General features: G+C 34.3%; 1 protein-coding gene across 1 annotated transcript; it reads left to right on the top strand.

Moving 5' to 3' along the window:
- Positions 1–1,789: 1,789 nt before the first annotated feature.
- LOC107643609 (uncharacterized) lies at positions 1,790–15,726 on the top strand. Its single transcript, XM_021123713.2, has 3 exons — positions 1,790–2,119; positions 2,309–4,000; positions 14,469–15,726. Exons 1-2 carry the CDS (start codon positions 2,047–2,049, stop codon positions 2,962–2,964), a joined length of 729 nt encoding a protein of 242 aa, XP_020979372.2. The 5' UTR covers positions 1,790–2,046; the 3' UTR covers positions 2,965–4,000; positions 14,469–15,726.
- The last annotated feature ends 7,822 nt before the right edge of the window (positions 15,727–23,548 follow it).

Raw genomic sequence — 23,548 nt, 5'->3', positions numbered from 1 at the left:
GGAACTCCACAATGGCTGCTTCTACCTCATTTAGGTCATCCAGACCATATTTCTCGCAGGGGGAGGCCTCCAGCCAATATAAAGGAAATCGGGGAGAAGAATCATCATCCAGAAAAAAGGGGTGGTGACCCTCTACAACTTGCACTTTGAAAAAGTAGTTCTTGAAGTCGTGAAAGGATTCGTCAAAAAGGGTGAAGATTCTCCGACCTTGTATGGCTCGGAACGACACCCACTGTTGTTTATTGTTTAGCCCACTGAAGGGTTTTGTCATATGAAAAAGATGGAAAAAAATCTTTAAAGAAGTCGGGAACTCTAAAGCCTGGCTAATGAATTGATAAATTTTCAAAAAACCTCAAGAGTTGGGGTGAAGCTGGGTGGGAGCGACTCGACAGTGACGCAAAACAGATATCTCAAAATTTGAAAAAGGAAGAAAAACACCCAAACGGGTGATCATGCACTCATACATAAAGAAAAAATGAGGGGCCGCCTCATTGACTCTTCCAAAACAAACCCGGTCTTCAGGACCCGGGACTACCAATTCATATTTTGGTTCGTCATCCTCAGAAGTACAAATTCTATGATGAGTGCGAAGGTTGGTAATGAATTCAGAATCGACTGAGGGCTCCTCCCCTAAGACCGTGACATCAACCCAGTGAGAGAGAGCATCTACAGAAGCAATTTCTTTTTATAAAAAAGGGGGTAACAAAACCTACAAGGGGAAAAAGAAAAATCACCAACACGGTCTCTAAAGGGAGGAGGATGCGAAACTAAAGTCTGCAAATCAAATTTATCTACAAGGGCATATTAAAGAACTAACCTTTACCCGGAAATAAGGGTTGGAAGCAAAAGCCTTCGAAAACGCAAGAATGCAACACGAACGAATGCAAGGGAAATTTGAAAGATCGCAGAAACGAAACAACGAAAGAGAGGGAAAGTATTTATAAGAACGTTAGGGGAATAATAGTAAAATTGGGGCAATCATTAATGAAGATGCACCGTTACCAAGGCCATTAAATCCCTATGCACACCCCTAACGGACACGACGCTTGATTAGACGTAACTGTCAGAATCAGAAGGTCACGAAAAATCACGTCGGTTTTTAAATCATCACGTCGGTCCTCTTACAAATCGGCTACGACCCCGAGCTGAATACTCGAACCCAAATCCTAAAAAGAAATTGGGTTCGAGTAGGGGCACTGTTCATACCCTGGCCCAATAATAAAGGTCCAGGATCCAAGCAAAGAAGCCTAACCCAAAGGGTTGGCCTTCATCCAGTACCAGCCTTACTCCCAAGAAGTCGGTACTAAACACGACCTGCTCCAAAGAAGTCGGACACGAGGGTTAGCTGGCAGATAACACTCATTCGAATGAGTAACTGCCCCTAGAAACTCTCTAACCATTTCATAGAGCCATATCTTAACCTCCCTAAGATATGGGAACGGTTATCCACCTAAAAAGGTGGCACTACTTCAGCGGTGGTTATTGGTTCACCACTATAAATACACTGACACCATTCAGGTATCTCTAGGTCCCAATATTCTCTAACCTGCTCACACTCTTGCTAACTTAGGCATCGGAGTGTCTTCGCAGGTACCACTCCCCATTCTTTCACACGCACAAGTCGGACGGAGGAGAGCACCGAGTAACAAATCCACTCGAAAGCCACCTCCTTCATACGTTTGGGCCAACCAACGCCATCCAACCCATTAATCTCCGGTTACCCACCGTAACACCTCTATTCCTCCAACGGCTAGCTTATTCCAACCGTTAAGATTTGTTGACCGTTTAAATTCCCAGACTCAAATTTAAATTCTCCTTTGGAAAATATATACGTTACAAATTATATCCCAGTCCAGAATTTCTCAAATCTTCCTCCTCCTTCTTCTTCGTCACTATCATTCTGTTCCTGCTCAATTCGTGGCCATGCCTTCTAACAACAAGTCCTTGCCATCAGTGGCATCAAATTCAAACCCTAGCCCAGCCCTAGAAGAAGTTCAGAAATCAGCAACCCTATGAGGAAGAGTTTTTACCGGAAACCCATTCTCTATGCCCTCCCTAGTCGCAAACCCTACTAGTTCTAGATCCGTTTTCCCCAACACTCCCGCCAACAGTCCTTCAGGTTCCTTTCCTTTTTCCTTTCCCTCTTTTAATTTTTTTCCCCTCCTATTTACTTATTACTGGTTGTTTGAAATGTGCTTAGATTTATGTTCAAAAGATTTTTAGCTTTCTCAAAAGTCAAAATAGTTTAGGGTTTCCGATTCACTACTTAATTTTCAATTTGTGGTTTTGGACTTTTGGTATCCTGTAGATTTTCAGGTAAGGAACAGTGTTGCGGGCAGAGAAAAGGGGGGGGGGGGGTCTTTGCGGTACGTTGATGACAAAGAAAATGGGAAAGATCAGACATTGAAGCCCGGGAAGGTTCGATCACCAGCTGCTTGCTTGAAGGGCTCAAAGAATTTCATATCTCCGACCATCTCTGCTTCCTGCAAGATTATTGAATCTCCGAGGAAAAAAGTGCTGATTGAGAGGAATGGGCCAGTTCCAGATTCTGTTCCATCTGCAGAGGCCAAAAACAACGTTCGCAAGGTAACTTTTGCAGAACCCTTGGAATGTGGTGGCTTGCAATCAGACCACCTTGATCTAGAAGAGAGAAAACCTGATTCTATATTTGATGGGGTTCCAGATTTTGAGGAATCACTTAGTAGCCGCTCTAGTTTGACATCTGAGGAAGATTTGAGTGATGAAAGTGAAACTGTCCATGATATCAGTGTTCCTTTGGTTCCAAATAATGACACTGATTTGTCATTTGAGGCTGAACATGATCTGAATGTTCCTTTGGTTCTAGAGGATGATAAAATTGAGACAGAACCTTCATTTGAAACTATCAAGCTTAGTCCTACCCCACCTCCAGCTTCGTCTACAGCAACCATCTTAGCTCCTCTTGATGCCACCTTACGATCCTAAAACAAACTATCTCTTCCCTAGACCGCAGTCTCTTCATTACAAACCTAGACCAAGGACGGAACTTTGCAGTGAGAGTATCATCATATCTGGTAGCTTCTCTGAGGATTCTCAGTCCGAAGAAGCTTCACAGAAAGAAGCAGAGGAGGTCTCTTCGGATGAGGCAGTTATGGAGGAAGGAAAGCCAAAGTTCTGATGAACCAAGTCCTGCAGAGGGAACCATTGAAGCCAACCCTAAGCGCCGCTTCTCTATGAAATAATTGGCTTTGGTCTGATTATTCTCCTCTCATTTGCTGTTCTCTCCATCTCAGTCATCAATTCTCCGGTGGTTCATCATACATGTATGAGGCTTATGAAGCGTCTCAACTTTCAGATTTTGCAAGGGCCAACTTTGATCAATTCACCCAGTTTGCAAAAAGCAAAATTCGATTGTTTTAGCTCAGAGTGGAATCCAAAGTTAGAGGACTACAAATTCATAGTTTGGCCCAGTTGCAATCCTACAACTTGACCATTGTGCCGGATGTTGTGGTTAATCAGTACCAAGTTGTTAGGGTTTAGGCTCAAAAGTTGAAAAAATTCATGCTGCAATCACCAGGAATGAAAGGAGATCTGAAACAACTGACATAACTCCACGTATCAATGCTATATTTGCTGCTCTGTGGAGGTGCACCTATTTACTCTTTGTATCTTTCAACTTTTCAAGGAAAGGTAAAATCGGAAGCAAAAGGACCAGATCTGTGGAGCAACCTTTGATTGGTAAGGAGTTGCATGCCAACAACTTCATTGCAAACTCTGAACAAAAAGCAAATTTCTCCAGAGAAGTCATCTCTCAGGAATGGACCCACAGAAATGGACGTGCTTGAACTTGAAGAGCATATTGCCCTTCAGAAATGAGCAGCTTTCAGCAGGGTTTCATCCCAAACCAGTCGGATGAGAAGATCATAGCGCAAGAAGCACTGTAGGAGAGAATCTTGGGCCTCTTCGGACTATTCCATGGGTTCGACATCATCCTATGTACGAGAAAATTCCAAGCAAGCAGGTATATGTATTTTATTTCCCTTTATTTTATTGTCACATGTATCTTTCATTCACTGTAAATTTGTTTCTTATAACTCTAGAAACACTATTCATGGATCGGATCCGATTCGCATATCTGCGGTATTTATCCGAATTCGATCTGAAAATTGCAGTGGATATAGATCCGATCCGCAAAGCTTTCGGATCAGATCAGATCGGATATCTGCATACTAATCGAATCGAATTGCGAATTTTGTGTTGGCATCCGCATATTCGCGTATCCGCAAAAATAAAAAAATAATAAGTAATTATTCTTTTTATATTTTATTTCAACTAATAATTATCATATATATGTTGGTATTATTCTAATTTATTATTTAATAAAAAAATATGTTTAATATTATTTTTAAGAGTAAACATAAAAAAATTTTGATCCGATCCGCGTTCACCCTAAAAAACCTTAAACCTTAAAACTGCGAATATTGCAAAATTTTGATCCGATCCGCGTTCACCCTAAAAACCCTAAGAAACCATAAAAAAAAACCTAAAAAATCCCTAAAAAACCATAAAAAAAAACCATACAAAAATCCTAAAAACCCTAAAAAACCCTAAAAAATTCTAAAAAAACTAGAAAACCCAAAAAAGGTAAATTCCCAAAAAATCATAAAAATACTAGAAAACCATAAAAAATTCTAAAAAACCATAAAAATTCTAGAAAGCCATAAAAACTAAAACCATAAAACTCGAGAAAACTTTAAAAACTCTAGAATACCCTAAAAAACCCTAAAAAATCCTAAAAACCCTAAAAAACCATAAAAATCCAAGAAAACCATAAAACACGAGAAAACTTTAACAAAATCTTAAAAACCTATAAACCCTAAAAGAATGCTAAAAACCCGAGAAAAACCTAAAAGCCCTAAGAAATACTAGAAAACTCTTAAAAACTCTAGACAAAAAAATCCTATAAAATCCTAAAAAACCTTAAAAATCCAAGAAAACCCTTAAAATCCTAGAAAACGGATAAATACAAGAAAACCATAAAAACCCGAGAAAACCATAAAAACGAGAAACCCTAAAAAATCCTAAAAACCCTAGAAAAAGTGCTAAAAAATCGTAGATAACCCTAAGAAACCCTAGAAAAAACCTAAAATCCCTAGAAAACCCTAAAAAACCCTAAAAATCCTAGAAAACTCTAAAAAGATCTTGAAAACAAAAAAAATCCTAGTAAATCCTAAAAAACCCTAAAAACCCTAGAAAATCCTAAAAATTATAGAAAACCATAAAATACCCTAAAATCCTAGAAAAGCCCTAAAAAATCGTAGATGGAGAAAACCCTAGAAAAAACCTAAAAACTCTAGAAAATAAAAAAAAAATCCTAGAAAACCCGAGAAAAAGAAAACCATAAAAACTCTAAAAAACCCTAGAAAACCCTAAAAATCCTAGAAAACCCTAAAAAACCCAAGAAAACCATAAAAATATGAGAAAACCATAAAAACTCTAGAAAATCCTAGAAAAAGCCCTAGAAAATCGTAGATGGAGAAACCCTAAAAAACCCTAAAAATCCTAGAAAACTCTAAAAAGATCTTGAAAACAAAAAAAATCTTAGTAAATCCTAAAAATTCCTAAAAATCCTAGAAAACCCTAAAAATTCTAGAAAACCCTAAAATACCCTAAAATACCATAAAAACCCTAGAAAATCCTAGAAAACTCGAAAAAATTCTAGAAAACCATAAAAAACCTAGAAAACCATAGAAGACCCTAAAAAAACTCTCAAAATCCCTAAATAATTCTAAAAAACCATAAAAACCCTAGAAATTTCTAAAAAACCCTGAAAACTCTAGAAAATCTTAAAAAACTTTAAAAAATCCAAAAATAGAAGAAAATCCTAAAACTCTAAAAACCCTAGAAAAAGCCCTAAAAAAATCTAAAATATCCTAAAAAATCCTAAAAAAATCCCCGAAAATCGTAGAAAATCCTAAATCTCTAGAAAACCCTAAAAAATTCTAGAAAACTCTAAAAAAATTCTAGAAAAAAAATCCTATTATATCCCATAAAAAACCATAAAAAACCATAAAATACCATAAAAATCCTACAAATCCCAAAAAACCCTTAAAAAAATCTAGAAAAGCCTAAAAAACTTTAGAAAATCCAAAAAAATCCTAGAAAATTCTAGAGAATCCTAGAAAACCATAAAAAACCATAAAAAAATCATAAAAAACCCCACAAAATCCTAAAAAACCATAAAAATCATAGAAAATTTTAAAAACTCTAAACCCTAAACCCTAAATCATAGAAAATTTTAAAAACTCTAAAAATTCCTAGACGGTCCTTAAAAAACCCTAAAAACTCTAAAAATTCCTAAAAAAACCCAAAAAACCTCAAAAAAATCCTAGAAACTCCGAGAAAACACTAAAAAGCCTAGAAAATTCTAAAAATAATAAAAAAAACCCTAAATAATCCTAAAAACCCTAAAAATCCTAGAAAAATTAAAAAAATCCTAAACAAGCGTAAAAAACCCTAAAAACTCTAGAAATTTCTAAAAAACCCTGAAAAATGCTAAAGAATAAAAAAAAAGCTAGAAAACAAAAAGAAATCCTAAAAAATCTTAGAAAACCTAAAAAATTCTAAAAAATCCTAGAAAACCATAAAAAACCCTAGAAATCATAAAAATCCAAGAAAACTTTAAAAAACTAGAAAACCCTAAAAAATCTTGAAAAACTCTAGAAAATCCAAAAAAAGCCTAGAAAATTTAAAAGAATCCTAGAAAACCCTAGAAATCTATAAAAAAACTTAGAAAACCCTAGAAAACCCTAAAAAAACCCTAAAAATCCTAGTAAATGCTAAAAAAATCCTAAAAACACTAAAAACTCTTGAATACCCTAAAAAACCCTAAAAATCCTAAAAACCTTAAAAAACCCTAAAAAATCCTAAGAAACCCTAGAAAACTCTAAAAACCTCTAGAAAACCCTAAAAAGCTAAAAACCATAGAAAACTCTAAAAAAATTCTAGAAAACTAGAAATTCTAGAAAACCCAAAAAAATTCTAGTAAATCCTAAAACACCATAGAAACCCTAGAAAACCATAAAAACTCTAAAAAATTCTAAAAATCCTAAAAAGCCCTAATAAACCCTAAAAACCCTAGAAAATTCTAAAAAACTCTAGAAAACCCAAACATCATAGTTAATCCTAAACCCTAAACCCTAAACCGTATAAAACCCTAAAAACTCTAGAAAACCCTAGAAAATGTTAAAAAAATCCTAAAAATCCTAGAAAAGCCCTAATAAACCCTAAAAACCCTAGAAAATTCTAAAAAACTCTAGAAAACCCAAAAACATCATAGTTAATCCTAAACCCTAAACCCTAAACCGTATAAAACCCTAAAAACTCTAGAAAACTCTAGAAAATCCTAAAAAAATCCTAAAAATCCTAGAATGCCCTAAAACCCTAGAAAACTAAAGAAAACCCTAAAAACCCTAAAAAACCGTAAAAAACTCTAGAAAACCTAAAAAAATCCTAGTAACCCTAAAAAACCGTAGAAAATCATAAAAAACCATAAAAAAACCCTAAAACCCTAAAAATTCCTAAAAACCCTAGAAAACCCTAAAAAACTCTAAAAAATTCTAGAAAATAAAAAATCTTAAAAAACCCTTTAAAGCCCTAGAAAATTCTAAAAACCCTGAAAAACTAGAAAACACTAAAAAACTCTATAAAATCCAAAAAAATTCTAGACCCCAGAAAACCCTAAAAAACTCTAGAAAAACCCTAGAAAACCTTAAAAACCCTAAAAAATTCTAGAAAACTCTAAAAAATCTAGAAAACGCAAAAAATTCCTAGTAAACCCTAAAAACCCAAAAAACTCTAGAATACTCGAGAAAACCCTAAAAATCTTAAAAACTCTAAAAAATTCTAGAAACCTCTAAAAAATTCTACAAAACCCAAACAATCCTAGAAAATCTTAAAAAATTCTAGAAAATCCTAAAAATCCCTAAAAACCCTAGAAAGCCTTAAAAAATCCTAAAAATCCTAGAAAGTCCTAAAAACTCTAAAAAATTCTAAAAAGTCCTAAAAAAACTCTAGAAAATCCAAAAAAGTCCTAGTAAATCCTAAAAAATCCTAGAAATCTTAAAAACTCTAAAAAAACACTAAAAAACTCTAAAAAGCCCTAAAAAAACTCTAGAAAATAAAAAAAGTCCTAGTAAATGCTAAAAAATCCTTAAAACCCTAAAATACCGTAGAAAACTCTAGAAAACCCGAGAAAACCATAAAACCCGAGAAACCTTTAAAAAACTCTAGAAAATCATAAAAAACCCTAAAAAATTTTAAAAACACTGTAAAAGCCCATATTACCATGATGAGATATCTTCCACCTAACACTTTTGTTAATTTATTGTTCTTAAGTTGGACATCCATAAATTTCGATGCATCTCCTTGGTTGTATTTTTCAAGAAAAACACCTCAACTTCCTTATTGTGATGTTGCTTGTAGTAAAGTTTTACCAGAAGTCGAATGACTAAGAAAGTTGTTGTTCCGCTTGAAGGTGGTTCAATTCTATTATTCCAAAAGGCATGACCTTTTTCACCTTATATGGCCTGTCCCATCTTGATCTCAATTTGCTCGGCCTCAACCAATGTCTTAAATCATAGAGCAACACTCCATCACTAACCGAGAAATTTTTTCTCCGGATGTTAAGATAATAAAATATCTTGGCTTTGTCTTTGTAAAAAGTCTAGTATTCTTATAAGCTTCTAGCCTCACGCATGCCAATTCCTTTACATTGAAGCTTTCTCTCAATAATGACAACCCTAGACAACCGTAAAAAACCTAAAAATTCTAGAAATTCCTAAAAAATCTTGAAAATAGAAAACCCAAAAAATGCTAGAAAATAAAAAAATCCTAGAAACCCCTAGAAAATTCTAATAAGCCTAAAAAAACCTTAAAAATCCTAAAAAGCCCCAAAAAAATCTTAAAAACCCTAAAAAATCCTATAGAATCCTAAAAAACCCTAAAAATCCTAGAAAATCCTAAAAACCTTAAAAATCGTAGAAAACTCTATGAAACCCAAAAAATTCTAGTAAATCCTAAAAACCCTAAAGAACCCTAAAAAACTCTAAAAAACTCTAGAAAACCCAAAAAAATCCTAAAGAATCCTTAAAAACTCAAGAAAACCCTAGAAAACCATAAAGATCCGAGAAAACTTTAAAAAACTCTAGAAAATCCTAAAAATCCTAGAAAGCCCTAAAACCTTTGAAAACCCAAAAAAACCCTAAAAACCCAAGAAAACCGTAAAAAATCTTTAAAAACTCTAGAAAACCCAAAAAAACACTACCCTAGAAAACCCAAAAAATCATAGAAAACCCTAAAAAACTCCAAAAACTAAAACCCTGAAAAACTCTAGAAAAGCATAGAAAATCTAGAAAACCATAAAAAATCCTAAAAATCCTAAAAAACAATAAAAACCCTAGAAAACCCTAAAAAATCCTGGAAAACCCTAGAAATCTCTAAAAAATTTAGAAAACCCTAGAATAGCCTAGAAAATCTTAAAAAATCCTAAAAACCCTAAAAAACAATAAAAACCCTAGAAAACCCTAAAAAATTCCTGAAAAACCCTAGAAATCTCTAAAAACCCTAGAAAAGCCTAAAAAATCCTAAAAATCCCTAAAATCCTAAAAAATTCGAGAAAACTTTAAAAAACAGAAAACCCAAGAAAATCCTAGTAAATGCTAAAAAAGTCCTAAAAAGCCATAAAAAACCCCTAGAAAACCATAAAAACCCGAGAAAACTTTAAAAAACTCTTTAATACCCTAGAAAATCCTAAAAAAATCCTAAGAAACTCTAGAAAACTCTAAAAAAATTCTAGTAAATCCTAAGACACCCTAGAAATCCTAGAAAATCATAAAAGCCCTAAAAAAATTCTAAAAATCCTTGAAAGCTCTAAAAAATTCTAAAAATCCTTGAAAGCTCTAAAAAATCCTAAAAACCCTAGAAAACCCTAAAAAAACTCTAGAAAATCTAAAAAAATCATAGTTAATCCTTTCACCCTAAACCCTTAAACTGTATAAAACCCTAAAAACAGAGAAAATCCTAGAAAGCCCTAAAACTCTAGAAAACTAAAAGAAAACCCTATTCCTAAAAAACCCTAAAAACCTTGAAAAATTCGAGAAAATCCTAAAAAATTCTAGAAAACCCAAAAAAATTCTAGTGAAAAAAACCCTAGAAAGCCATAAAAAATCGTAGAAAACCCTAAAAAACCCTAGAAAACCCTAAAAACCCTAGAAAACCCTAAACCTTAAAAAACCCTAAAAAATTCTAGAAAACTCTAAACCCTAAATCCTAGAAAACTCTAAAAACCTTGAAAAACTCTAGAAAATTCAAAAAAATCCTAGACCCCAGAAAACCCTAAAAACCCTAGAAAACCCTATACCCTTTACCCTAAAAAATCCTAGAAAACTCTAAAAAACTCTAGAAAATCCAAAAAATTCCTAGTAAACCCTAAAAATCCTAAAAATGCTAGAAAACCCTAAAAACCCCTAAAAACCCTAAAAAAACTCTAAAAACCTCTACAAAATCCAAAAAAATCCTAGAAAATGCTAAAAAACCCTAAAAATCCTAGAAAATCATAAAAATTCCTAAAAACTCTAGAAAGCCTTAAAAAATTCTAAAAATCCTAGAAAGTCCTAAAAACTAAAAAACTCTAACAAATTCTAAAAAACCCTAAAAAACCTCTAGAAAATCCAAGAAATTCCTAGTAAATCCTAAAAAATCCTAAAAACTCTAGAAACTCCTAAAAACTCTAAAAAAATTCTAAAAAACCCTAAAAAAACTCTAGAAAATAAAAAAAGTCCTAGTAAATCCTTAAAAATCCCAAAAACCATAAAAAACCGTAGAAGACTCTAGAAAACCCTAAAAACCCGAGAAAATTTTAAAAAACTCTAGAAAATCCTAGAAAATCCTGAAAAATCCTATAAAAACTATTACCATGATGAGATGTGTTCCACCTAACACTTTTGTTAATTGTTCTTAAGTTGGACATCCATAAATTTCAATGCATCTCCTTGGGGTATTTTCCTTATTGTGATGTTGCTTATAGTAGAGTTTTTTACTAGAAGTCCAATGACTAAGAAAGTTGTTGTTCCGCTTGAAGGTGGTTCAATTCTATTACTCCATAAGGCATGTCCTTCTCCACCTTATATGGCATGTCCCATCTTGATCTCAATTTGCTCGGCCTCAACCAAAGTCTCTTAAATCATAGAGCAACACTCCATCACTAACCGAGAAATTTTTTCTCCGTATGCTAGAGAACTCTAGAAAATCATAAAAAACCATTAAAAAAACTATAAAAAAAACCCCAAAAAATATATAAAAAGTCCTAAAAAACCATAAAAATTCTTGAAAACTTTAAAAACTCTAAAAAATCCTAGACGGTCCTAACAAACCCTAAAAATTCTAGAAATTTCTAGAAAACCCAAAAAACGCTAGAAAACCCAAAAAAAATCCTAGAAACCCCGAAAAAACACTAAAAAGCCTAGAAAATCCTAAAAATCCTAAAAAAACCCTAAATAATCCTAAAAACCCTAAAAATCCTAGAAAACTCTAAAAAATCCTAGACAACCGTAAAAAACTTAAAAACTCTAGAAATTCCTAAAAAAATTCTGAAAAACGCTAGAAAATCCAAAAAATGCTAGAAAACAAAAAAAAAATCCTAGAAACCCCTAGAAAAACTCTAACAAGCCTAGAAACCCTAAAAACCCCTAAAAAAACCCTTAAAAAATCCTAAAAACCCTAAAAAACCCTAGAAACTCTAGAAAACTCTAAAAAATCTTAGAAAACTCTAAAAAACTCTCGAAAATCCAAAAAACCATAAAAATGCATAAAAATCCTAGAAAACCATTAAAAATCCTAGAAAATCTTAAAAATCCAAGAAAAATTTAAAAAACTCTATAATACCCTAAAAAATCCTAAAAACCCTAGAAAACCCTAAAAAATCCTATAAAATCTTAAAAAATCCTAAAACCCTAGAAAACTCTACGAAACCCTAAAAAATCCTAGTAAATCCTAAAAACCCTATAAAACCCTAGAAAACCCCAAAAAACCCTAAAAATCCAAGAAAACCCTAAAAAATCTTTAAAAACTCTAGAAAATCCATGAAAACCTAGTAAATCCTAAAAAATGCTTACCCTAGAAAACTCAAAAAATCCTAGAAAATCATAAAAAAATCCTACAAAATCATAAAAAAATACTAGAAAACCCTAAAAAACTCTAAAAACTAAAACTCTAAAAAACTTTAGAAAACCCTAGAAAATCCTAAAAACCCTAGAAAACCATAGAAAACCCTAAAAACCATAAAACCCTAGAAAACCTTAAAAAATTCTGAAAAACTCTAGAAAATCCAAATAAAAAGCCTAGAAAATCCAAAAGAATCCTAGAAAACCCTAGAAATCTCTAAAAAACTTTGAAATTCCTAGAAAAGCCTAAAAAAATCCTAAAAACCCTAAAAATCCTAAAAATTCTAAAAAATTCGAGAAAACTTTAAAAAATAGAAAACCCAAAAAATTCTAGTAAATGCTAAAAAATCCTAAAAACACTAAAAAACCCTAGAAAACCATAAAAATCCTAGAAAGCCATAAAAAAACCTTTAGAAAACCATAAAAACCCGAGAAAACTTTAGAATACCTTAGAAAACCCTAAAAAAATCCTAAAACCTTAGAAAAGTCTAAAAAACTCTAGAAAACCCTAAAAAGCTAAAAACCATAGAAAACTCTAAAAAAATTCAAGAAAATTAGGAATTTTAGAAAATCCAAAAAAAATCTAGTAAATCCTAAAACACCCTAGAAACCCTAGAAAATCATAAAAATCTTAAAAAATCCTAAAGAATTCTAAAAATCCTAGAAAGCCCTAAAAAATCCTAAAAACCCTAAAAAACCGTAGAAAACTTTAAAAAACTCTAGAAAACCCTAAAAAAAAAATCTTAAAAATCCTAGAAAGCCCTAAAAATTCTAGAAAACTAAAGAAAATCCTATTCCTAGAAAACCCTAGAAAATCCTAAAAACCTTAAAAAACCAGAGAAAATCCTAAAAACCTTAAAAAACCAGAGAAAATCCTAAAAAACTCTAGAAAACCCAAAAAAATCCTAGTAATCCTAAAAAATCCTAAAAACCCTAGAAAACCTTAAAAAACCGTAGAAAACCCTAAAAAACCCTAGAAAACCCTAAAACCCTAAAAAACCTAAAAAACTCTAAAACATTCTAGAAAATCAAAAAACCCTTTAAAGCCCTAGAAAACACTAAAAAAACTCTAGAAAACCCAAAAAAAAATCCTAGACCCCAAAAAACCCTAAAAACTCTAAAAAACTCTAGAAAATCCAAAAAATTCCTAGTAAACCCTAAAAATCCTAAAAACGCTAAAAAACTAAAAAACCCTAAAAACCCTAAAAAATTCTAGAAAATTCTACAAAACCCAAAAAAATCTTAGAAAATCCTAAAAAACTCTAAAAACACTAGAAAGCCTTAAAAAATCCTAAAAATTTTAAAAAGTCCTAAAAAAACTCTAGAAAATCCAAAAAAGTCGTAATAAATTCTAAAAAATCATAAAAACCCTAGAAAGTACTAAAAACTCTAAAAAACTCTAAAAAATTCTAAAAAGCCCTAAAAAAACTCTAGAAAATTCAAAAAAGTCCTAGTAAATCCTAAAAATTCCTAAAAACCCTGTAATAGCCCATATTACCATGATGAGATGTCTTCCACCTAACACTTTTGCTTATTTATTGTTCTTAAGTTGGACATCCATAAATTTCAATGCATCTCCTTAGATGTATTTTTCAAGAAAAACACCTCAACTTCCTTATTGTGATGTTTGCTTGTAGTAGAGTTTTACTAGAAGTCCATGACTAAGAAAGTTGTTGTTCCGCTTGAAGGTGTTTCAATTCTATTACTCCATAAGGCATGACCTTCTCTACCTTATATGGCCTGTCCCATCTTGATCTCAATTTGCTCGGCCTCAACCAAAGTCTTAAATCATAGAGCAACACTCCATCACTAACCGAGAAATTTTTTCTCCGGATGTTAAGATCTTTGTCTTTGTAAAGTCTAGCATTCTTATAAGCTTCTAGCCTTAGGCATGCCAATTCCTTCCATTGAAGCTTCCTCTCAATGTCCACCTTTTTTAAGTCCATATTGCACTGTTTCACCGTCCAATAGACCTTGTATTCTATTTTCAGTAAACAATGACAAGCTTTGCCATAAATAATCCAGAATGAGCTCATTCCAATTAATCACTCATGATTGCTCGTGATGATCCAGAACGACAAACAATATTATTTCTTACAAAACGGTCCGCAAACCCAGCACTGCCAGACGAACCGTGATGACATGTCACCATGTCATGTTTTTCTATGCTTTTTCATACAAGAAATTTATGATTAGTGCTTAAATATTGCATTCTTTGGTGCTTAAATGGTATATTTCTTTGATCTTTTGATTTGATAAACTTTGTAGGAAATAAGAAGAAAAAGAAGCAAAAAAGAGCACAAAATAAGCTAAAAAGAAGAAAAGAGGAATTTTGGGCACACTTTGAAGTTGGAGCACACTTTGGAGGCTTAGGCCACGCTTTTAAAAGCATGGCCCCTGACCAAATCAAGGAAGATAAGTGTGGCCCAAAGGAAGAAAAGCGTGGCTCAAAACAAGGAGCAAGAGCACAAAGCTCTTGCCGAGAGCTTTAGAGCTCTTGTGGAGAGCTTTACTTCAAATAATCAAAAGCCAAGCTCTTGCCAAGAGCTTAAAAGCTCTTACCCAAGAGCTTTTTCGGGCTTCTTCAAGGAAAAATCAAGGGAAATGAGTTTGGAAGCAAAAATTTTGGCTAAGTTAAACTTGGGCGCTCACAGCATGACCATGCCTCCTTCAAAGGGCTATAACTTGAGCTACAGATATCCGATTGATGTGCTTCCAGTTGCATTGGAAAGCTGACATTCAGAGCTTTTCAACGATATATGGCAATCCATATTTGACATAGAATTGAGGCACGGGTGAAAGGCATCTTTAAGGGCAAAAAACAAGCAAAAATGAATCAAAGTGCTTCCACCAGGATTCGAAGAGGGATACCAAGGGAAGACACTAGGCGCTACTCTTGTGCCAAGGAAATTTGCTCCACAAAGTGCTCCATCCAAGACTTGAACCAAGGACCTCAAGGACAAGTAAAGCCCTTGCCAAGAGCTTTCAAGCTCTTGCGTTCTCTCGTCACAAGGAAGGAACGTGCGCACGCTTTGGCAAGGAAGGGAACCAAAGCTCTTGGCCAAAGCTCTTGCCAAGAGCCGAGCTTTGCCCTGGGAGCAACACCCATGGGCTAAAAATTCAACCAAAATTCCATTTAAATTCAATTCCTCACCAAATTGAATCAAGGCCAACCAAACCCATTTCTCCTCAAATCCAAAGCAAGCAAAGCCCACACCATCACTTCAAGGCACAAGAACAAGTTAGCTTAGGAATTTATTTTTAATTGTAATTTGTTTAGAATTTCATTTTTCATTTTTATTTTGTGAAAAGCCTATAAAAAGGCATCTGCTTCAATTCACTAGGGAGCTCGATTAGAAAAGAGGCTAGCTCCAATAGGGAGTTGTGCACTCTTTAGTTTTCATTTTGCTTTCTTTCTTAGTTTTCATTTCTGTTTTAAATTTTGGATCAAGAATTGAAGGAATTCTATTTCACTTGATCTGAAATCTCTTTGTTCCTCTTCTGCATAAAATCTGAGTTTCCTTTATTGCTTTCATCTTCTTTTTCTTCTGCAATATTGTTTTCTTGTTCCATCAAGGAAGGATTTGAGATCTAGACTTGTTTTCTAGTCTCTTCCACTCCTGAGATCTTCAACCTTCTTTTAAATTGCTGCAAATTAAGCACTGCTTTTCTGTTTTGATCCTTCACTGAAATTTCCCTTTCTGTTTAGATTTGCTGCAACTCTCAATTTACTTTCCTGCACATTTACCTTTACTGTAATTGTTCTGAATTTGATCTGTTGCTCTCTTTAAATATTCTGCACCCAACTCCCTTTACAATTTATGCAATTTATATTTCTTGTCATTTAAGATTCTTGCAATTTACATTTCTTGCTATTTAAGATTCTGTCAATTTACCTTTCTTGCTCTTTAAGTTTCTGTCCAATTTACTTTTTGCAATTTTAAATTCCTTGTCATTTACATTCTGTTGGCTACAAATTCACACAATTCACTCAATGTTAGCTTGACTAAACTAATCACCCACTAAAGTTGCTTGATCCATCAATCCCTGTGAGATCGACCTCACTCTAAGTGAGTTTTACTACTTGATACGACCCGGTACACTTGCCGGTTAGTTTTAGGTGTTTTGAAAAATTTGTTTTCCCACAAAAATACCATCAAGTTTTTGGCGCCGTTGCCTGTGATTGATTTAGATCAACAATGATTAAGTGGGTGAGAAGTCTAGGTCAAGCATTTTCTTTATTTTTGTTTTCTATTTTAGATTGAAACCAAGGTGTTTGAGTTTTTGCCTCACTAAGAAATTCTCATCTCTGATATGAGTAATTTCAATTTTCCTTGGTGTTGTGTCTTCCAAAATTCAAATGGAGTTTAACTCATCGTATGATCAAACAAATTTTATGGGATATTACCCACCACCACCAATCTCTAATGGTGGCTGGGAATATCACCAAGAAAATACAAAGTCTGAGCACTCCAATCCATGGAGATTTGTTTCAGAAACACAAGATGAGCAAGAGGATATATGGGATATCTTCCTCCACCACAAAATGATGCAAGCTGCTATTCTAATGGTGGCTGGGAGGAGCAAAACCAAAAAACATTTTAGAGCCCATATTCCACTTATCAAGAGCCATCTTCACTTGAACGTGCCTTCAATTCACTTATACAAAATTGTCCAACCTCACCTTCCAGTTTTTCATCTGAAAATTCTTCATCACTTGACTATGCCTCAACACAAAAATCATCCCAAGACTCACAACCAACACAAACTTCCACGAGCCAAAGATTCTCAATGTTTGAGTCCAGGTTCAACACTTGTGGAGAAACAACAACAATTCTGGAGAGAACTAGAAATCATTTCTCAGGAGACGGATGAGCAATTGGAGGACACGGAGAAACACTTAGAACTACGAAGCAAGAAAAATGAAGACCAATTGATGGATGTGAAGGATAAAGAGGAAGAGCAAGATGAGGAGGCTACTGCATCAAGTAAACTTTCAATGAAGAATGAGGTGGTTGAAAATGAAACTGCACTTGAGGTGACAAAGGAACATGGACATTCACAACCCTCACAAACTTTCCTTGAATCTGTGATCGAAAAATATGAAGAGGAAATGAAGAAATCTTGGGAAGAACAACAAACCTCCTCCATAAAAGAACTATTAAGTCAAATATTGGGTGCAAAGAAAGGAGTGGAGGAGCAAGAAGGTGAGGAAGTCATTCAAGAAAATTCACACTCAAGTGTGGCAGAGAAGTACATGAAGGAAGAGCTCAAGGAACCACCACTGCAAGAAGCTCTTGATGAAGAAATAACTCCAATAATCACACATCAACCAAGTTTTAAAGTCAAAGGAGTGAAGGCAATTAGCAAGAACACCAATCCTGTCCCTGATCCAGCAAGCAAGATTAATCAAGCCATTTGCAAAAGGAAGCTTGCTGAGGAGAGACCAAGACAGGGGGCAATAGCTGAATCTTCTCCTCCCTTGAGGTCATTCCTCTTAACAAACTGGAAGAAGAGGAAGAAGGTAAAGAACAACATGCCAACAGTAGGTAACATTTCTTCTCTGCTTTGTTTTCTTTTTTGCTTTGTTTAAATTCAATAAATTGGCATATGGTTACATTCTAAGTTTGGTGTTGCCTTGCAACAAATTATTTTCAATCTTTTTGGATGATTGCATCAAATCAAAAAATGAAAGTGACACACCAAGATTCTAAGTTTGGTGTGCCACTTATTTTTCTATGCAAATCATTCAGCAACACCACTTGTTTGCATAATCATAATGTTCTTTTCACTGTTATCTTTCTTTTAGTTAGACAAATTTAGTTTTCTTTTTGTTTTTAGTCATTTTCTTGTTTTAAATGCTTTCTTTTATTTACTGTGTTTGTTAATACATTACCAAGAGAGCTTTATTCATGACAGATTTTTGACTTGGTGATTGTATTTAACATATAACAGTTTCTTTCATTTAGTTTTAATTCAAATAAATTGACATAGGATTGCATTCTAAGTTTGGTGTTGCTATGCAACAAAAATTTGGTTTCCATCCTTACAAGATACTTGCATCAATTCCAAGTGAAAGTGTCACACTAAGTTTGGTGTGCCACTTATTCTTTATGCAAAGTATTATGCTCACCTTCCTAAGTTTGCAATCACAATGTCTCTGTCTCTTGTGCCTTGATTATTATCTTTAATTTTGCTTGCTTAGAACACATGTACTACTAACTTTTCATTGTGTAAGACATTCATGATCCATCTTAGCCCCATAGCCATTGTTCTAATTGTTGCTTGAGAATGAGCAAGCATTCTGAGTTTGGCAAGGGAAGGAGGAAGAATAGAGGAAAAAGGACAACAATAATGAAGATGAACTACAAGGTTGTAGAGTTCCTTTTCTCCTCATTTGTTTCCAACACTTAAAATGCATGATTGTCTTTATATTCTCTGTATGCATGTGTGGTATGAATAAGCATAGCTTGAATATTGATTTGTAACATGTTGTCATGCCATTATGACTACCAACTTGAGTTTTGTAAAGCTTAAAGCAGTAAAGCATCATGATCATAAACAAACAAGGCATTAAAGAAGAACTTAGCATGTGCATACAAGTATTGGAAAGCTAGTATGATTAATTGTTGCTCAATTGCATTGGATTTTATTTAATTGAAGTTTTTATCTAGTACATTTTGTGAAATCTTTTGAAAATCATGAAAACCTTGAAGAAGCAAATATAAATTAAGGCAAAAAAGAAAAAGGGAAAGAATGAGAAAGCTGAAGGCTCTGAGTACCAATGACAATATGTTAAGTACTTGTGGTGTTTATGTATCAAGCCAAATGCTTGAAAACAAAACACTTAGAAGTCAAGGCTAGGCTCAAGTGCAAAAGCACTTCCTCAAAGCTCAAGGTTCTGAGCATCAATGATTAGAGAGTCAAGAAAAGAAAAGAAAAATGAGCTTAATGAAGTCCTCTAATTCAAATGCTTGTGGTGCTTATGTATCAAGTGGTAATACTTGAAAACAAAGCATTTAGAATCGTAGCTTTGTTATTAACTCATGGGGCAAAGCACCCAAAAGGAGAAGCTAATAAGAAAATCAAAAGCTTGTTTCAAGGAAGAAAAATAAGGAAAAGATTTCATAAATTGAGCTAGATAGAAGCATCAATCATTTACATCTCTTTTATGATTGTAGCATGCTTAGAAAACTAGCCTACCATGAACATTAACTTGCTATTCTTCTTACCTTGGATTGTCAATCTTAATTGCATGATTCTTTTCTTGCTTGGGGACAAGCAAGGTTTAAGTTTGGTGTTGTGATGACATGTCACCATGTCATGTTTTTCTATGCCTTTTCATACAAGAAATTTATATGATTAGTGCTTAAATATTGCATTCTTTGGTGCTTAAATGGTATATTTCTTTGATCTTTTGATTTGATAAACTTTGTAGGAAATAAGAAGAAAAAGAAGCAAAAAAGAGCACAAAATAAGCTAAAAAGAAGAAAAGAGGAATTTTGGGCACACTTTGAAGTTGGAGCACACTTTGGAGGCTTAGGCCATGCTTTTAAAAGCATGGCCCATGACCAAATCAAGGAAGATAAGTGTGGCCCAAAGGAAGAAAAGCGTGGCTCAAAACAAGGAGCAAGAGCACAAAGCTCTTGCCGAGAGCTTTAGAGCTCTTGTGGAGAGCTTTACTTCAAATAATCAAAAGCCAAGCTCTTGCCAAGAGCTTTTTCGGGCTTCTTCAAGTTAAAATCAAGGGAAATGAGCTTGGAAGCAAAAATTTTGGCTAAGTTAAACTTGGGCGCTCACAGCATGACCATGCCTCCTTCAAAGGGCTATAACTTGAGCTACAGATATCCGATTGATGTGCTTCCAGTTGCATTGGAAAGCTGACATTCAGAGCTTTCCAACGATATATGGCAATCCATATTTGACATAGAATTGAGGCACGGATGAAAGGCATCTTTAAGGGCCAAAAACAAGCAAAAATGAATCAAAGTGCTTCCACCAGGATTCGAAGAGGATACCAAGGGAAGACACTAGGCGCTACTCTTGTGCCAAGGAAATTTGCTCCACAAAGTGTTCCATCCAAGACTTGAACCAAGGACCTCAAGGACAAGTAAAGCCCTTGCCAAGAGCTTTCAAGCTCTTGCAAAGAGCTTTGTTCTCTTGTCACAAGGAAGGAACGTGCGCACGCTTTGGCAAGGAAGGGAACCAAAGCTCTTGGCCAAAGCTCTTGCCAAGAGCCGAGCTTTGCCCTGGGAGCAACACCCATGGGCTAAAAATTCAACCAAAATTCCATTTAAATTCAATTCCTCACCAAATTGAATCAAGGCCAACCAAACCCATTTCTCCTCAAATCCAAAGCAAGCAAAGCCCACACCATCACTTCAAGGCACAAGAACAAGTTAGCTTAGGAATTTATTTTTAATTGTAATTTGTTTAGAATTTCATTTTTTATTTTCATTTTGTGAAAAGCCTATAAAAAGGCATATGCTTCAATTCACTAGGGAGCTCGATTAGAAAAGAGGCTAGCTCCAATAGGGAGTTGTGCACTCTTTAGTTTTCATTTTGCTTTTTTTATTAGTTTTCATTTCTGTTTTAAATTTTGGATCAAGAATTGAAGGAATTCTGTTTCACTTGATCTAAAATCTCTTTGTTCCTCTTCTGCATAAAATCTGAGTTTCCTTTGTTGCTTTCATCTTCTTTTTCTTCTGCAATATTGTTTTCTTGTTGGATCAAGGAAGGATTTGAGATCTAGACTTGTTTTCTAGTCTCTTCCACTCCTGAGATCTTCAACCTTCTTTTAAATTGCTGCAAATTAAGCACTGCTTTTCTGTTTTGATCCTTCATTGAAATTTCCCTTTCTGTTTAGATTTGCTGCAACTCTCAATTTACTTTCCTGCACATTTACCTTTACTGTAATTGTTCTGAATTTGATCTGTTGCTCTCTTTAAATATTCTGCACCCAACTCCCTTTACAATTTATGCAATTTATATTTCTTGTCATTTAAGATTCTTGCAATTTACATTTCTTGCTATTTAAGATTCTGTCAATTTACCTTTCTTGCTCTTTAAGTTTCTGTCCAATTTACTTTTTGCAATTTTAAATTCCTTGTCATTTACATTCTGTTGGCTACAAATTCACACAATTCACTCAATGTTAGCTTGACTAAACTAATCACCCACTAAAGTTGCTTGATCCATCAATCCCTGTGGGATCGACCTCACTCTAAGTGAGTTTTACTACTTGATACGACCCGGTACACTTGCCGGTTAGTTTTAGGTGTTTTGAAAAATTCGTTTTCCCACAAAAATACCATCAAGTTTTTGGCGCCGTTGCCGGGGATTGATTTAGATCAACAATGATTAAGTGGGTGAGAAGTCTAGAACAAGCATTTTCTTTATTTTTGTTTTCTATTTTAGATTGAAACCAAGGTGTTTTGAGTTTTTGCCTCACTAAGAAATTCTCATATCTGATATGAGTAATTTCAATTTTCCTTGGTGTTGTGTGTTCCAAAATTCAAATGGAGTTCAACTCATCGTATGATCAAACAAATTTTATGGGATATTACCCACCACCACCAATCTCTAATGGTGGCTGGGAATATCACCAAGAAAATACAAAGTCTGAGCACTCCAATCCATGGAGATTTGTTTCAGAAACACAAGATGAGCAAGAGAATCATATGGGATATCTTCCTCCACCACAAAATGATGCAAGCTGCTATTCTAATGGTGGCTGGGAGGAGCAAAACCAAAAAACATTTTAGAGCCCATATTCCACTTATCAAGAGCCATCTTCACTTGAACGTGCCTTCAATTCACTTATACAAAATTGTCCAACCTCACCTTCCAGTTTTTCATCTGAAAATTCTTCATCACTTGACTATGCCTCAACACAAAAACCATCCCAAGACTCACAACCAACACAAACTTCCACGAGCCAAAGATTCTCAATGTTTGAGTCCAGGTTCAACAGACTTGTGGAGAAACAACAACAATTCTGGAGAGAACTAGAAATCATTTCTCAGGAGACAGATGAGCAATTGGAGGACACGGAGAAACACTTAGAACTACGAAGCAAGGAAAATGAAGACAAATTGATGGATGTGAAGGATAAAGTGGAAGAGCAAGATGAGGAGGCTACTGCATCAAGTAAACTTTCAATGAAGAATGAGGTGGTTGAAAATGAAACTGCACTTGAGGTGACAAAGGAACATGGACATTCACAACCCTCACAAACTTTCCTTGAATCTGTGATCGAAAAATATGAAGAGGAAATGAAGAAATCTTGGGAAGAACAACAAACCTCCTCCATAAAAGAACTATTAAGTCAAATATTGGGTGCAAAGAAAGGAGTGAAGGAGCAAGAAGGTGAGGAAGTCATTCAAGAAAATTCACACTCAAGTGTGGCAGAGAAGTACATGAAGGAAGAGCTCAAGGAACCACCAATGCAAGAAGCTCTTGATGAAGAAATAACTCCAATAATCACACATCAACCAAGTTTTAAACTCAAAGGAGTGAAGGCAATTAGCAAGAACACCAATCCTATCCCTGATCCAGCAAGCAAGATTAATCAAGCCATTTGCAAAAGGAAGCTTGCTGAGGAGAGACCAAGACAGGGGGCAATAGCTGAATCTTCTCCTCCCTTGAGGTCATTCCTCTTAACAAACTGGAAGAAGAGGAAGAAGGTAAAGAACAACATGCCAACAGTAGGTAACATTTCTTCTCTGCTTTGTTTTCTTTTTTGCTTTGTTTAAATTCAATAAATTGGCATATGGTTACATTCTAAGTTTGGTGTTGCCTTGCAACAAATTGTTTTCAATCTTTTTGGATGATTGCATCAAATCAAAAAATGAAAGTGACACACCAAGATTTAGAATCATTCAGCAACACCACTTGTTTGCATAATCATAATGTTCTTTTCACTGTTATCTTTCTTTTAGTTAGACAAATTTAGTTTTCTCTTTGTTTTTAGTCATTTCCTTGTTTTAAATGCTTTCTTTTATTTACTGTGTTTGTTAATACATTACCAAGAGAGCTTTATTCATGACAGATTTTTGACTTGGTGATTGTATTTAACATATAACAGTTTTTTTCATTTAGTTTTAATTCAAATAAATTGACATAGGATTGCATTCTAAGTTTGGTGTTGCTATGCAACAAAAATTTGGTTTCCATCCTTACAAGATTATTATCAATTCCAAGTGAAAGTTGACACTAAGTTTGGTGTGCCACTTATTCTTTATGCAAAGTATTATGCTCACCTTCCTAAGTTTGCAATCACAATGTCTCTGTCTCTTGTGCCTTGATTATTATCTTTAATTTTGCTTGCTTAGAACACATGTACTACT

This window comes from Arachis ipaensis, chromosome B5 (genome assembly GCF_059453495.1).
Source record: "Arachis ipaensis isolate K30076 ecotype BB chromosome B5, ASM5945349v1, whole genome shotgun sequence".
NCBI lineage: Eukaryota > Viridiplantae > Streptophyta > Magnoliopsida > Fabales > Fabaceae > Arachis > Arachis ipaensis.
Note: the sequence above shows the minus strand (reverse complement) of the source record. Positions and strands in the feature narration are given on the sequence as shown.

Bases quoted from the DNA above. Each gene is read 5' to 3' on its own strand.
- LOC107643609 (XM_021123713.2), top strand. From the start codon at position 2,047: ATGCCCTCCCTAGTCGCAAACCCTACTAGTTCTAGATCCGTTTTCCCC. The intron at 2,120-2,308 runs GTTCCTTTCCTT...GGTATCCTGTAG, and splicing joins TCCCGCCAACAGTCCTTCAG to ATTTTCAGGTAAGGAACAGT.